Source organism: Vicugna pacos, unplaced genomic scaffold, assembly GCF_048564905.1.
Source record: "Vicugna pacos unplaced genomic scaffold, VicPac4 scaffold_76, whole genome shotgun sequence".
In the NCBI taxonomy this organism is placed as follows: Eukaryota; Metazoa; Chordata; class Mammalia; order Artiodactyla; family Camelidae; genus Vicugna; species Vicugna pacos.
In genome coordinates, this window is record NW_027328757.1 from 752480 (window position 1) to 768672 (window position 16193).

General features: G+C 39.9%; 1 protein-coding gene across 1 annotated transcript in view; it reads right to left on the reverse strand.

Annotated features, from left to right (window-relative positions):
- The window catches only part of MORC4 (MORC family CW-type zinc finger 4), a 50083-nt gene extending 35774 nt beyond the window's left edge, over positions 1-14309 (reverse strand). Inside the window, exons 1-5 of the mRNA XM_072957795.1 lie at positions 13930-14309; positions 13731-13803; positions 8462-8594; positions 3161-3379; positions 2275-2421 (exon numbers count right to left, since the gene is read on the reverse strand). Of these exons, the coding sequence (XP_072813896.1) occupies positions 2275-2421; positions 3161-3379; positions 8462-8594; positions 13731-13803; positions 13930-14031 (674 nt within the window). The 5' untranslated portion in view covers positions 14032-14309. The remainder of the gene's footprint in view (positions 1-2274; positions 2422-3160; positions 3380-8461; positions 8595-13730; positions 13804-13929) is intronic.
- Between the last annotated feature and the right edge of the window lie 1884 nt (positions 14310-16193).

The following is a 16193-nucleotide window of genomic DNA, read 5'->3' on the forward strand; positions in this document are numbered from 1 at the left end:
GTACCAATCTAACAAAAACTGGCTCCAAAGGACAAAAATGCACTAGGAACCCAAGAGAAAAGAAACAAAATAAGCCAAAACTCAGATACCTACTTCTTTCCCTGACTACCAGTGCAAAGGAACTACAGGTTACTTGGTTTGAAGATCACACAATATTTAAGAGTATTTCCAGTCTTAACAAATATACTACATTTCATAGACATGATGATGCCAAGTACAGAAGGAAATTTTAAAAAAAGCAAGGTGGTAGTATCTGTGATTTAATAAATCAAATGGATGTCAGCTTTCCTTGAAGCAGGATCTTAAACAGATCCCAGCTTTCTGGGTATTGCTTGGTAGGTCATTCAACATCATTTTCCCCAACTGAATAAAGAAATGAATCAAAACCTACTCTTTCTAACTTCAACAATAGTATAAGGACTAACGATATAATATTTCTCCAGGTCTAATCCTATTTTTTAGAAGGAAAAAAAGGTTGTTATAGAAACAGCATATATTTGTTAGTCTTCTAGTATATCATCTATGGAATTATCATTTAAATATGATACTATTCCTGTTCCTTTCATAAGGAGCTTTCTTCTCATAATCCTTTTGGGTCACTTAAATATGGCCCATTCCAAGACCCTGGGCTACATCACTAGCAACTGGCAAGGAAAAAAGGCAAGACTTATCTTTGTTCCCAGAAAAAACTCAAAACAAATAATGGGTTATATTATAGGGAAAAAATATACAACAGAACAATAGTTCCCAAAATTTGCTCTGTGGAGCAGTATCCCCTCCCCCTTTTTTAAGATATTCTTAAAAAAGAAATAAAGACATAAATAAAGGCAGTTTAATCATAAAAAATTGAAAAACAATTCCTGGCTCTCAGAACCACCTCAAGCTCTAGGGATACCCTCCTCATACTTTAGGCTTCACAAGCTCAGGGCTGCTGCATTGAAAATGTAGCGCCTTCTTCAGGGCTAAACCAAAGCCACTACAATACATGTCCTGTATAAAGCTCTTGTCACTATAATAATATATTCTGTATTTTCCAGGGTAATCCTGATTATTGCCACCCAACCCAAATCAAACACATATACTCTGAGGAGATTCCCTGTCCTCCCAGCCCCTCACCACCCATCATCCAAGGAAAAGAGGTCCTGAGAAAGTTTTTGAAATTGGGAAATACCGCATACTGTATTGCTCTCTTAAATATTTTCAATGCATTTTGAAATAACATTAGCACAGTAAAGCCTGTGAGAGATCCTGCAATAAATTAACATGGAAAGCTTTGCTTAAGCCAGCTTTTCCCAAAGTTATTTGACCATGGAATCCTTTATTTACATAACACCTAGTATCATATAACTGAAAAACAATGTACAAAGAAAAAAGTCTGCTTAATGTGTTTCAATCACTGAAAATACCTCATGAAAATGATCCTTTATGATATAAATTATGTTACTTGAGGCTTTCCGAGCAGGACACAGAAGATGTGTATTACCTTACTTTTTTTTAATTGAAAGTACTGTCTATATGAACCAGCATTGTTTTTATCTAAGTTTTACCCACCTAAGATATGAGGTAAAATACTTGACCTAAGGAGAAAAAGAAGAATGAATATATCTGACATTCTGTTCTATTAAACATTAAGAGTAACACTTCTATTCTATATTAAAAATTTTTAGGTTTCAGTAGACACTGTTAAATGTATTCCATTTAACATGACAAGGCTAAACAGATGACATACCCTAGGTATGATTTCCAGATTGTTTTATTAGCTTTAAATATGTGACCTGGAGCCACCCTCATTACAGTTCAAATTTATCTGCTTCAAAGATTTTTCTACTTCTAATCCAGCTACTCTGAAAGCACTAATACAGAGGTCTTTATTTTTAAAGATTGTCTTGTGCTTTGGTACCCTAATTTCTCATACTTCATTTTCATCGTCAAATAGGTAAAATAACTATCACTGACCTATCGCAAAACAGTGTCCATGAATATAAAGCAGACATTTATAATGGAGTCTGGAGATTTTAGCATAATGTTAAACTATCTCGATGGTAATTAGCCACAGGATATGCATGTCTCCACTTTATCAATCTCCACATTTTACCAGTAAGGAGCATTGTCTCAAACAGAGCTGTAGTTCTAAAAAAGTTAAGGGAAGGTATGTAATGAGATACAAATATGTATCAAAATTCATCTGCTCTGCTTCTCTAGAGAGATTAATTGAAATGTGCTTCATCATACTACCTTTGCTTATTAGAATCTATCACCTTTGGAATACTATACCTGCGGATGTTCCAAATGAGAACACGAGTGCCTTTTTTGCCTGGGATGGCATCAAACTGGGACAGCAGGTCACTTTCACTGTTGAAAATTGAATAGTTCAAGATGGCTTCTAGGCTGGGCAAGGAATCCTCAGTAATAATCATTTTTTGTAAAACCAAACATAGTCAAAGAAAAATTAATATCTTAAGAGGATGCTATCAGTTAGGAAGATCTGCCTTTTGGGTTGCATGTTGAGACAAAATATAGACATATAGATATAAAGCATGGGCATTACTGCTACAGAAGAAAGGAAATGGGGAAAACACAGAAAGGTTGTAAAGATAAACACCAAAATCAGCTACTGCTGCAGAATATAGCTTCAAAGATACAACATAAACTAAGGCAGCCTTATATTTAAGAAATAGGTCAAAGGCTGAACCTCTCAACTCTTTGGAAGCAATGAGTTCAAACTTTACTGCTATACTGCTTGCGTAAACAACCTCATGTCTGACAGAAATAATAGCTTGTCCAGATATAAGAAAATGAGCTATTAGCTATCAGATAAGCTGATGAATAGTATGTTTCTGGGGGTATGACGCAAATGTAACTACCCTTAGGGGAAAAAAATAGAAGGCCCCGGGGAACTTTACCATGGGAGTGGTGGGATAGGGGAGACACTACATAGTTCAAATCGCCTAACAGTGAAAACTGCAATGTAACAAAAACATTTCTAAGCCTCTGTCAATGGTTCATTTATTTTAAAAGTACTTAATAGGATTAAATTCTAGTTAAATGTAAGACATTTGAATACCTCTTTATATATGAAAATGATAGCTGGATTTGTTTCTATCAAAATAGTCAGATTAGACTAATTTTTAACTAACATTTTCCATTTCTAGAAAGGATATTGTTTTGCTGGTTGAATGGAACAATTGGTACAATAATTGCTTGGGCCTGGACACATTCCAGATAGGTTTGTGACAGTAGTCCAACAGTGAGAGTACCCCCATTCTTGGTGAAGACAAGAGCATCCTTTCCTAGACGCATGGAGCCTGACTTGAAACCATTACCAAAGACTCCGATTGGACACTGGCTCTTCTTTATTACTTTATCTGTAAAGCCAAAGCTGCAATTACACAAGAAAAAAGAAATGAGAAAAAAATAAATTAGAAAGGTAAAAAGCACCCTAAGATAGGTGACAGGCAGAATGTTTGGCTTACAAATGAAGAAAACTTGTAAAAAGCCCCCCCCACTTTTTCCTTCTTTTTGGTATTTCTGGGCAAACCTATTAAGTTAAAAACATAGGCAATTACTATGGAGAAATGGGACTGATTTTCCTGTGTGGTTTGTGAGTATATAAACACTTCCATTACATTAGAGTCATGCTTTATAAATGTAAAGGCAGCTTCTTTCCACTAACAGAGAGAGCTGGAAAAGGCCATGGGCAGCTGTTTTTCTTATCTCGAGAAAATAGCTCTGATCACTAATAGTAAAGTTAAGGGAAGACGAAAAGGGTGGTTATCTCTGAGCACACCTTGGAGAGGGTAACAAGAGTACCAGATACTAGCACTACTCGGAGGTACAAGACTAGGCATCCCCAATCTAGTTATGTTGCCCTCTAGAACTCTGAAAGCCAGAGATTACATAGCTTGACAAGTTCAACTATTCACCCAAAGGATAACACTTTCAATTCTTACCCTCTGCTCCATCTGCTGGGACAGTTCATTGGAATGTGGCCAAGGGATAAAAATAGGTAGTTCTGCCTCTGAATATCAGCAAACAGCTGCAGTATAAAGTCTCTCTTGTTTTATCAAGGGCCTTTCAGTGAGTCACCTCAACAATCTCTGTAGCCTCTTATGTGATCAGCTTAATCTGGAAGCCAGACCCTTTCTCTTTCTTAGATTTTCCATTCAAACACACAACAAAATAATTAAACCCCCAAAATGTAAAGACATGAAGTCTAGAAAATGATTATTATCTTCTTAATAAATCTAGAAAATGATTCATATATCTCCTCTAGTCACAAATAAAACTAATTTTTAAGGGTTGGTTCTCTCCAGATGAACTAAGTTTACAACGTGTATACTACCATTCACTCAATAAATATTTACTGAGTACCTGCTATGTGCCATGCATTGTGCTAAGCACTGGAGACACAATAATTAAAAGAGACATTCTTGCCCTTCTGGTTTACAGTTTGAGGAAGGATTTTGTATATTACAGATTAGATGCTTCTCCTACATCAATAAAGTAGATGTTCCATCTGTTACGGCTGAGCAGCTTGGCTTTGGCTCTTACCATTTTAAGCACAGATGAGGCGCCTGATTTCTACTTCGTGGAGGCTGTGGTTTGTGTTTACTCCCTAAGGAAGGAGGCCTACCTTTTAATTTTCTATTTCAAAGTGTTATACAATAATACCATTATGTCCTTCTAGAACAGACACTTTACAGGAGCTTTGTGTATCTAACAAATAAATCCAACCACATAAAAAGGTAATTTCTAGGGCAGAATTTCCTTTTAAAATACCAAAAGAGCATTAAGTTTCTGTAGCCTATGGGTCTTAGTATTCCAGGAAATAACTTTATCAAAGGTAAGAGTCAGGCGTTCATTTTCCTCTTGTGGAAGAATTACCTAAAAACAATAGGGTCGTTAGGAGGACTAAATAATACACTGTATGTATATATTAACTTACAAAGTGGCATTCAAATTTTAATTTTAAAGTATTTCTAGAAGTCATTCTAAGAATTGTCATGTGCTAACCTCTACCTCTACTTCAGATTTAATGGCATATCTAAAACTCAGGGCTCTTCATAAACTACATGAAATGAATCTGCAAGGTTATTTGGACTTTAACCTTCTCTAATGCCACAAAAGCTTCAAATTAGGTGATCGAGGGTAAGTGGTGAAAATAGGAAGACTATATTATTCCTTTAATTTCCTTACCATTCCTGACTCTTCTGCCATTTATTGTTTCTTTCTCCTTTGTAAGTGTAAACTTTCATTGTGTTATAGTTTTGGGAGATCAAATGAGTATATAAGGTTGAGAAGATAAGTAGTGGGCCAGGGCCAGAACCAGAAATGGAAAAGGATGAGAATAATGAGATGAGAGGAGCTGGAAGCTCAGTATGTTATTGTTGTTATGTTACCCTTAACTCTTTTCGCGTGTTCTTTTATTTCACCTGCATTCCCATGTTAGGTACTCCATTTAACTGAAAATCACAGAAGGGCTGTCAGATACCAACCAATAACTACCTAATATACAAGCCTCACAATAGATAACAGAATTGCAGGAATGAATCTTACATAGTTTGGTATAGTTCACTGATTTTCCACAGAGATATCTAGGCTTGGACAGGTGGTTTCTCTTTATCAAGAAAATCCTGTTCTAACCTCTCACATAATAGACTCAATGTGTACACACTGCTGGGATATCAGCTCTTTGAGTGGAATCCAGGAAGATATAAGCTTTCTCCTGAGTTCCTTTAAATGTCAAGATTCTAGAATCTAGAGAGGTAATTTTAAATCTGGACTCTGACCAATGAAACAAACTTTAGCAAATTCATGGACATACAAGGGCAGGTACTGCTGTCCCCTAGATATACTGGTTGATACAATATGTAATATAAAAGCATGAAAGACTGCTAAGCACATTATTACTCCCTGGCTGTTGCTTTGGAAGAACTAGGAAATTCACTTCTGAGCAGAGGTAGCAAATACCTTCAATCCACGAATCTGTGGCTGCTTTTAATCCTTGACTTTTAAAAGAGGGTTTCCACCCTGCTGAAAAAGGCAACTAAATACATAGACTAGCTGGTTCACACACTATCCCCAGAAGCTAAAGAAAATTAATTGTGGATCTTAAAGGAATTTAATGATAGGCTTTTTCTTTTTAACTTGATTTTCATGGGGCTCTGTATTTATGGGAGAAACTGTTGCTTCAGGTACATAACTATTTTATTAGCCTGAAAATAGGAAGAACAGCATAAAGAGTTGGAAAATGTGGATAAGATTATAACAAATGTTATAGGTCAAATAGAATTTCTGTAGGCTTAATAATTTTGCATAATTATCTCTATTATTTCTTCTAAATATAAAAGTAATATGCCCCAAACCACAAACAGAAAAATTAACATACTTAATAATAATTTTCAAAGCTACCTCTAAAGCTCATCTATTTAAAAACAAACTGTAGTAAGTTGAATCCTTGGCTGGAGGTTAGAATTGAACTAAATGATCTCTTTTAAATAAATGGAACCTTCTAACTGATTCAAGTTTATTTTAAGATATGATCAGAAATAAAATCCAAAACATATAACTATACACAACTGAGGACTAATTTTAAAAAATTCTCTAAAATTAATTTTTAAATGTGAGGAACAATTGTCCAGCTCAAATTAGAGGGAAACATATTTGGCATGATAATATCAAAAGATGCAAAGGCTAAAGCAGATTCTGTCTGTTTTGCTCATCCTTCATATTTGAACTCAAATGTCATTTTTTCAGGGTAGACTTTTTTGAGTACACAGACTAGATTAGATCCCTTCATTATATGCTCTCATAGAAACTGCACTCCTCCTTCACAGCACTTACCACTAGTGGGATAACCTATGCAGTTGTATTACTAGTTGATGCTTTTCTATCTTTCGCACTAAACTGTCAGCTCCTTGACAACAAGGCTCATGTCTGGTTCACCACACTGGAGAGTGACTCTCACATAGGTGCTCAGTAAAAATTTGTTTAAAGAATCTGGAACAAAAATCATTACAATTATTTCAAAACCATCCTCCTCCTTCCTCCTGTCTTGTAACTGTAAGCACCAACTTTCAGAGATGTAGTTTCACAGACAAAATGGAAGGTGGTAAGATATGACACCCATGTCACTGGGATAAGGTTGGAGGGAAGGAAATGATAAGAGGATAAGTGGTTTCAGGGAAAAAAACTAGTACATATAGAATTAGACACATAATTATTTTGGTTCTATCCCATCTAACATTCTGTTCTTCTTAATATAAAATATTAACTTTGGGAGATAAAAGTGGGGCTGTAAGTTAAAAACAGGGCCAACTCTATACCTTTACCATCATACTGATCACATTCTTCCTCAAATATTCTTCTAATTATGAGGATCTGAGACAGAAGGTACATAGACTGCTAAGTGGTAAAACATAACCAAATTTATAATTGGTTATGCTCAAATTTCACTTTTCTTTATTGGATCAAAGGGACATCCCTACAAATAGGGTTATAGAATTAGCATACCTTCAAAGAGAACTACAACTAAATGAATTTTTCCATTTTTATAGCTCAGAGCCCTTTCCCTCCTCTACCAAATCCCTCTACTGTTACTCATGCTTCACACACTAGTTCAGGAAGCCATGTGGAGAGTAACCAACCTCATCTGCTAAAAAAGGAAGAGAGAAGGAAGGAGTTGAGGAAATACTCTTTTTCACTGAGTGATACGTGAAGATAATGAAGTACAAACTTACATTCTCAACTACAAACGTTTTAGAGTAATTACATGAACTCAGAGTGCAAGAGAAAACTGTATCACCAGTCTTCAGCAGTTAGAAAAGAGAACTCTCTAACTCTGCAATTCTACTACAAAACCATTAAAGGTTATGTGTATGATGCCCTCTATTTATCCTTTGTGAGGCTTGATTAAATCCAGGCATGTTCATCATTCTAATCTATAAATTGTTCCAACTCCAATACTTGTGATCTAAGAGTGCATTTAAGTTAATATAAATTGGAGGAGGTCTCAGACCACTGAAGACCTCCAGGTCTTTATACTCTTGCTGTTTTATTTGCCTAGACTCTCATCCCTTGCCCCTTGCTCTTTCACCATGTTAAATTCTACTACTTACCCTTAGATCTCAGCTTAAATATCACTTCATTTAAGAGGCTTTTCCTGACCTCCTGGATCAGACTGGGTTCCCCTGGTAAGTTATCTCATTGCATCTTATACTTTCCTATCATTATACCTATCACTTTTTGTTATGATTACTGCTTGACTGTCTGAATTGCCAGCTAGACTGTAAGTTCGGTGAAGAAAGTGTCTATTACATAACCAGTGCCCTAGCACGTAACAGCTGCTCAATAAATATTGGTTCAGTGAATAAAGGGAAAGTAAAATACTAAAGGACATTATTAAGCTTTAAATAGAGTTCATGAACTCACGACATGGGAAAAAGAATGAAGACATTTTTACCTGAGCATTCGGTGTAGTTTATGAGGTGTCATCCCACATCCATCATCAGTAAAGGTCAAACAAGATTTATTCTTGACCTCCTCAACATCTATAAAGACCGTCCTGGCGGATACATCTGGATCTACAGCATTATCTGCAAAAGGTAGAAATCTGTGATATCAGATCTCTTTTTCTAATATTCTACTAAAATGTCTACTTCAGTGCCCCTAAGACATAGAAACTGTCCTTTATTCCCTTCATGTGAATGTTCCAGAAGGTGAGCAGGGAGCATTAATGGTAGTGCACTTACTAGGTTATAGGGAAAAACATGCTTAGAGAGAAGGAGTGATTCTGCTTAGGCACTCTGTAATAGTCTTGAAGGTGAGGCTGTCCAACCTCATTAAATGGAGAACATAGGATTAAAGTAGGAAGAAAATATATAGAAAGTTTCATGATTCTTCCTGAGTTAGGTCTTCAAAATGGGTTAATTAGCTAAGACTCCAAAGACATCAAATCTAGCATGTTCTAACATGTGTGCCATGTCTACATCCCCGGGGGCGCCATTGTCTAGTGGCCACATCTTTTTGCCATAGGCACCAGTTTACATAACTGTCAGTCACTGACACGTGGTACAAAAGCCTCATTAGGGCTCACCGGCCTGAGTGGGAGGGCAGTTTGTACAACCTGTTGGATATGTTTCTTAAGCATTCCTGTCTTTCTTAGCTCTTTAATCATCAAGACAAAGACCTTCCCTTCCACCCCTTTCCCTTTCCCTGACATTCTATACTACTTTACTGACACTTATGTGGCTGGGCTGAGAGATCCAGGTGGGGTTCTGGTTGTATACTCATCCCACAACCAGTGTTCAAATCATGGCATTTCTCTACTGGAAACATCCATCACAAGCAAGAAAAGTATTGCACATATTCAAAACATCAACTTTATTACACAATTAAAAGTATCAGTTACAATCACTTAAATGTGTAGAATGTCCATCAAATAAAACAAGACAGATTAATTTCAAGGGCCCCAATGGTGTTGCCAGAGTCACTGATAAAACTGTCACTCAGTGTAACCCCCCAAAAGTCTTAATAGCACTAAGGAATCACTAACAGCCCCAGAGGGAGGTTAAAAGGTCTGATATAGTCAATCTTTAAGGACTAGTTGGGGTCGAGCCTTGTGTCATGTGGTAAATCAACTGGGCCAGCTTTTGGCAGCAATTTTAAGTTTGACATGCAACAGAGGCTTTATCAGAAATACAGTGTTTTACTTTGTAACAAGAGGCAGCAGTTTTTTTTTTCTTTAACTGACAGAAGGATTCAGCATTGTGAAGTTGCCTACATTGTTTCAAGAAACCACTTGGCAAGCAGGCCCTGAATTGTTTTAGAACCTATCAATCACTCCTGCTGGCAGAAAGCCAGGGCCACTGAGACTGATACCTTTAACTTGTCCACCAACAGGACCTCATTTCTACTCCGAAAACTTTGGACATACAGGAATTTTTTTCTAACACTTTATGAACATTCACAATTGAAACATACAACATATATCAATTCCAATCCTGCCTTTGTACAATTGGACATTCAATGAACCAGCTTTCAGTCCTCGCACAAAACCACTTTTACTTTTTTTCTCTTTACTACAAATTTTGCCCAAACTTTACTAGGTGCTTTTTGTTTTGGTTTTGTTTTGGTTTGGTTTGGTTTTGTTGTTTTTTACAGGAATATACCAAAGAGTTTTAATACAGGCATTTCAGGAGTTACAAGGTAACTGCCAGGAGCAGCTAGATATTTTATCTCCTTGGCTGGAAGCAGGTGGAGTATGGCGGGGGGGGGGGCACTCCAGAGGCCAGGGTCAGCTGGAGCAGCAGGGGAAAAGAGATCAGCAGGCAGGCCAGCAGCAGTCAGTACAGCTTTGCACTTACTTTCAGTTTTAAGTGGCTTTCCACTCAGCCTCAACAAATGAAATTATAATAATAACAAGGTCGGCCTTGATAAACGAACTTATAATAATAAGGCACCAATCTGGAGGATGGTTTCAATCTTCCCTCTTGCTGCTTAACCTTCCAAAAATTTATCAACACGAAGCTTATGCTATCAAATCCCAGGGAATCTACCTTCTCCCATGGCCCAGCCCACCTAGCCTATGAACAGGTAGGGCAGTGAGAGAACCCCAATTCCTTCCCCTTCACTCACCACTTAGGTAAGAGCTGCACAATCTCATGTGCTACCAGATCCCAAGGAGTTTTAGCTCTCCTAACCCGGCCCATGCCACCCTTAGTGGGAGGACTCTAACTCCCCTCTCTCACCACTTAGGCAAGAGCATGAGAAACCAGATCCCTGGGAATCTATCTTATCCCCTAATCATCTGACCTCTGGTCTTCTAAAAAAGCATTGTAACTCAAGCTTCATAGCTCATCATAACCTGGGAGGCAATTAGAAACTGTCCCGTGACAGCATCACTGGAGAGATGACAGCAAGTGGGAGATGGCTTTGAGGTAGGGCTTCCTCCCATCCTCTCCTGTTCCAGGAGGATGACCTATGTGGATTCCTGCAAGGTTGCCAGGGCCAAGCTGCTGCCCTATAGACATCCTGCAAGCATCAAAAAGTATTCCTGTTGAAAATTAAGGACATCATCTTCTGATACAAGGTTATTCTTCCTCTGTGTTCTTGTTCTCTCTCTCTCTCTCTGTACAAACACACACACACGCACGTGTGCACACACACACACACACACACACAGTGTCAGCATTCAACTGACCACAATTTTGAAATTCAAAAGTCATTTTTTATCCTTCTCTCCTTTACCCTATACATCCCTAGGCTCTCTCCCATCTTGCTCTTTCTATTTCCATTGTCACTTTCTTAGTTTACAGAGTTTATTCCCTCTCATCTGGATTACTCTGATAACTAGTCTTTCAAAGCCATGTCTCGCTTCTTTTTCAGTCCTATACAATGCTGCAAGATTAACTTTCCTGAAGCCCAGCTCTGACCATGACACTCCCCTGCTCAGAAAACTTCAGACTAAAAGGCCAAATACCCAAGCCTCCCAGTCACGTCCTGGGCCCACTCCACCTTTCTAACCTCATTCCCTACTTGGTACTTGGAGTAAAAAGACCAGTGTTTGAGTCTCGGATCTGTAAACATGTAACCTTGGAAAAGTCAAGTAGATTCTCTGAGCCTCTGTATCCTTATCTGCAGGATGAGAACAATAACCATGATGTCATTTACCTCAAAGGGTAAAGTTAAAAATGTATGTGAAAGCTCTATGTAAACTCTCCAAGGACCTACAGTTTTGACTATTTGTGAACTCCATGCTCCAATTAAACTCAACTACTCAATACTCTTCATGCCTTTATTCATGCAGTTGTTCCTTTTGCCTGGAATGCCCTCCCCTCCCCATACCCATACCCACATGTCCCAATCCTTCAAATCTCAGCTCAAATGTCACCTCCTCTCCAAAGCCTTTCCTAACCCTCCTCTTCCTGGTAAGCTGGAGTCATCCGTCCTTCCTCTGAATGACCACAGCACCCGATGTGTCTATCTTTGCCAATATATCACTTTCTATTTTGTCATAACACAAAGAATAAACCTTCTGTACATGTTTTTATCTCCCCTACCAGAATATGAATCTGTGTTATATTCATTTTTGTACCTACCACAGTGGCATTGCCCACAGTGAGTTCTCAATAAATATTTATTGAATAAATGATTCATCAGAAAATTAATGTGTAAGTGGAGAAGAAAACTGTTGAAGGAAAACCTAAAATGAAAGTTTTGGATTATCAGTTAATACTTTGCTCTCCCTTTCCCCTAGTATTAAATGACCACAAATAGTTGTGATTTGATTTTAAAACCTGTGTGTTTGTACGTATATGTGCAGGCATGTGTGTATGTATATAACACACATAGATACTTACACTCATATGGGTCATCTTAGGCCAGAATTAGGTTCTCTGAGTTAATGCTTAAGACATAAATCATATATATTCACAATTACAAATGGAACCCTCTTTAAATCACTGTAAAGTTCAGTACACGGTAGAGCATAGGTACACAGCGTTTTGTGCGGTGCCACTGTGAGGGAACAATACATTTCTGTCTCCCATTTCCCACTAAGTAAATTGGTACTTTTTCCTCTCTTTTGTTTTTTGCTAAGTTACATGCACGTAGATCTCATTCCACTGTGAAGTTTCATTCAAGGCACGGTGCAAAACCTTAAAAAATATAGTCCCTGTTCTCTAGGATTCAAAACGTGCCAATGTCACTTTTTCCCCTTCACTTCCTATTGAAACAGTCATACATATTGTAAGCATTCTGTGTTATGGTCAAACGAATCATCAAAATTCCCCATCACCCTTCCAAATAACTCTCCTGACCATCTCCTCCCGCTGCCCACTGACTTCTTGCCTGAGACAATTCACACTGCATGGCCACAGTGATTGCAAATAAGAAAGTGATTCATTTGGGGAGCTTTGAAACCATTTTCAAGATTTTGTTCTGTGTTACCTTGCCCCATAGCCAGCTCTCCCTTCTTTCAATTTTTAAAACATTTGCAATGTGCTCTGTATGCTGCTGCATTTTGTCCAGGAATGTATCTCTTCTTTGCTTTCCACACAGTATTTAGCACACTACTGCAAAAGCTGGTGTACTTGGCTTCAAGGGATCAACTGAAAACGCTTTAAAAGCAAACATCGGTGGAGCGAGAGGTTAAGTGCTCAGTATTCATTCCAGCGGTGTGAGGGCGCTCGTGGACCACGGACCTAGCCCTCCGCAGTAGCCGGGAGCCAAATGCACTCGTGTCATCTCTTAAGAGATGTCCCATCATTCCCAGACTCTCTGGTCCCAAAAGTTAAAGAATTCCATTTTCCATATCTTTCTTCACGGCCTACGGGTCCTCTATCGTGACCCTTTGCTAGCTTGGCGCCCTCCATGGGTCGCCAGTCCGTGTGGAGTCCTGCTGCCTTGGGGCCCGATATTTTTATGCATCTCCTTTTGATTATTAACTAGGTTATCCTAAAGTGCCCGAGACATCATGAACCAGAGAGAAAAACCACACAGGAGTCCTAAGTCTTCGGACACACCTTGTTTGCTCAGCTTTATTCGTGGAACCTTGTCCCCGGCGACAGAGCCGACCCCCTCCTCCGCCTGCGGAGCCAGGATGGGTCCTGACGCCCCCAACCCAGCCCCGGCCCGCCCCGCGCAGCTCCGCACATTCCTCTCGCGTCCGCGGCACCACGTTGGCACCGCTGTCTCGGGCGATCGCGGCCAGGCCCGCCCTCGCCACTCACCTAGCAGCTCCGCGATGGCACTGAAGGGTCGCGTGTGGCTGCTGGAGTTGCTCTGTAGGTAGCGGGGGCTCATCTGGGGGCGAGAGAAGGTCCCGTCCCGGGTGAGGCCTCGGCCCGCCGGGCCTTCCCCGCGCGCCCCCCGCAGCCCCGGGCCCGGCGCGCGCGCGCGCGCGTCCGCCCCCTCGGGCCCCCGACTTACCGTGCTCAGGCGGATCCCAAAGGCCTGCGGGCCGCCGCCCGGCCGGGCCAGCGCGCCACCCGGCGCGCCAGGGCCCGCGGGGGCCCCTCGGTACAGGAGCATTTTTTTGGCCGCCACGATACTCGTTTGCCGCCGCCGGACTCCTCGCCCGGCCGTCCCGGACTGGCCCTAGCTCACTCCCGCTCGCAGCTGGCGGCCGCCGTCCGGGACCGGCCCTCCCTCGCTCCCACCCGCAGCTGGCGGGGGCGGGGCGCGCTCCAGCCACCTGTCCGGGGCGGGAGGGGTGAGGCCGGCAGAGCCGCGCGGTGGCCCCGCCCTGTCAGCACCTCTCCCGACCCGCCGCCGACTGCCGGGCCGGCCGCCGGGCCGTACAGAAATATGGCGACCTCCTGACAGCCGCTCCTCGATCCCCGCCCCTAATTAATTCTTGGCGTTCGCCATAGGCCAGGCCGCCGAGCGGGAAAGCGTTGGGGGGAGGGGGCGGGCGCGTGGGGAGGGGCGGGAATGAGGCGAGGGGAGGGAGAGGGTGTAGGGATTTCTGGAACAGAGTCCCAGTTCAGCGGCATGACTAACGGGCAGGATAAGACAAGTCTTACAAGTTCTAAAGACTACAATTTTGCTATCTGGGGAGATAGCAGGCTCGCGTGATGGGAAAGCATTCGGACTATTTTGCCTCAAATGCCTCCCGAAGCAGCCAGAACTTTCTAGAAGGCGATTGGCAAAAATCCTCTTCAAAGCTTTGCAAGAGTGCAGGGAGGCTGTTTATAAAAGGAGAAATTGGAACGCACTTAAATACCCCAAAGTAGGGGATGGGTTAGGTTACAGAGAATCCGTAAAACGGAATACTATGTAGTTCTTCAAGGCCATGTTTGTGGATGAAAATTTATTCATGTGGAAAATATTCATGAGAGAATTAAGGAAACAAGAAGTTGCCACATATTGTGTAACATGATATCTTTTATTGGAAAAATAAGTACATATACACATACATACATATGTATGCGTGCGTGCATGCACACTCCCACACCCACACCCCACAATGAGAAACACCTGAAGTGACGTATTCCAAGATGGTACCTTCAGGTCTGGAGTTATGAATTTTTTGCCTTTTTTTCTGATTTGTGTTTTCTAATTTTTGTACCACTAAACATATACTGATTACAGAAAAAAGATTTTTATTTTTTTTAAAATGTTTCCTGGTGTAGGAAACATTTTTTGGCCAATAAAAAAGTGCTTCCTCAGACATCCTCATGTAAGAGATCATGAATTTCTGGTACAATTATTTATACAGAATGTTGTTTTTAATAGCCTATGTGTGGTTTACTCTTAATAAGTACTGTAAAATGGAGGCAATTTACCCCCTAGGAAACAGCTACTTTGACACATTCATAGCACTAGATGGTTTTGATCTTTTAACTTTTGGCCAATCTTTTGAATAAGAAAATACTACCTCTTTATTGTTTTAATTTACATTTCCCTACCAGTGTAGCTAAATATCTTCTCAGATGTTTATTATATATTTATATTATTAGAGCATTATGTCCCCCCACTGAGTCTTTTACATTTGTCTCTTTTTTTGGTGTCTTAAAGTTTTTTAAATATGCAGAAGTACAGAGAATGATACAATGAATCTGCAGCTATTTATTATTCAGATTCAAAAATTATTAGGGCTTTTTCATACTTGCTTTATCTATTTTTTTTTATTTCTGTAAGTATTTTAGAGGAAATCTCACATCTCATTTTACTCTATATACTTCAATGTCCTCCAAAAATATGGATATTTTCTAAAAATAAACAGCAACAATGCCACTTTCACACTGAACAAAGTTCCTAACTTTGATATCCCCTACTACTCAGTCCATATTCTGATTTCCTCAATTATCCCCCAAAATGTCTCCTTACATTTGGTTTGTATACATCTAGATCCAAACAAGATGTACACATTGCACTTGGTTATGGGCCTTAAATCTACTTTAATCTAAAACAGTCTTTCCTCTTTTCTTTTCTTCATTCTATTGCGTCGTTGAAGAAACCAAGTCACTTGTACTGTTGAATGTGCTACATTCTCATTTGTCTGTTTGCTTATTTGTGTTGTTACTTAGTTTGCTCCTCTTGTTAGGGGAATAAGTGTAGCTTAAATATAAACCATAAGTTGGCTCTAAAGTCTTCATTAGATTCCAGTACAAAGTGGTTTTTTTTTTCTGCAGGAATGCTCAGAGATGCTTTGTACTTCTTATTCTGTAACATTGGAAAGTACATACTGT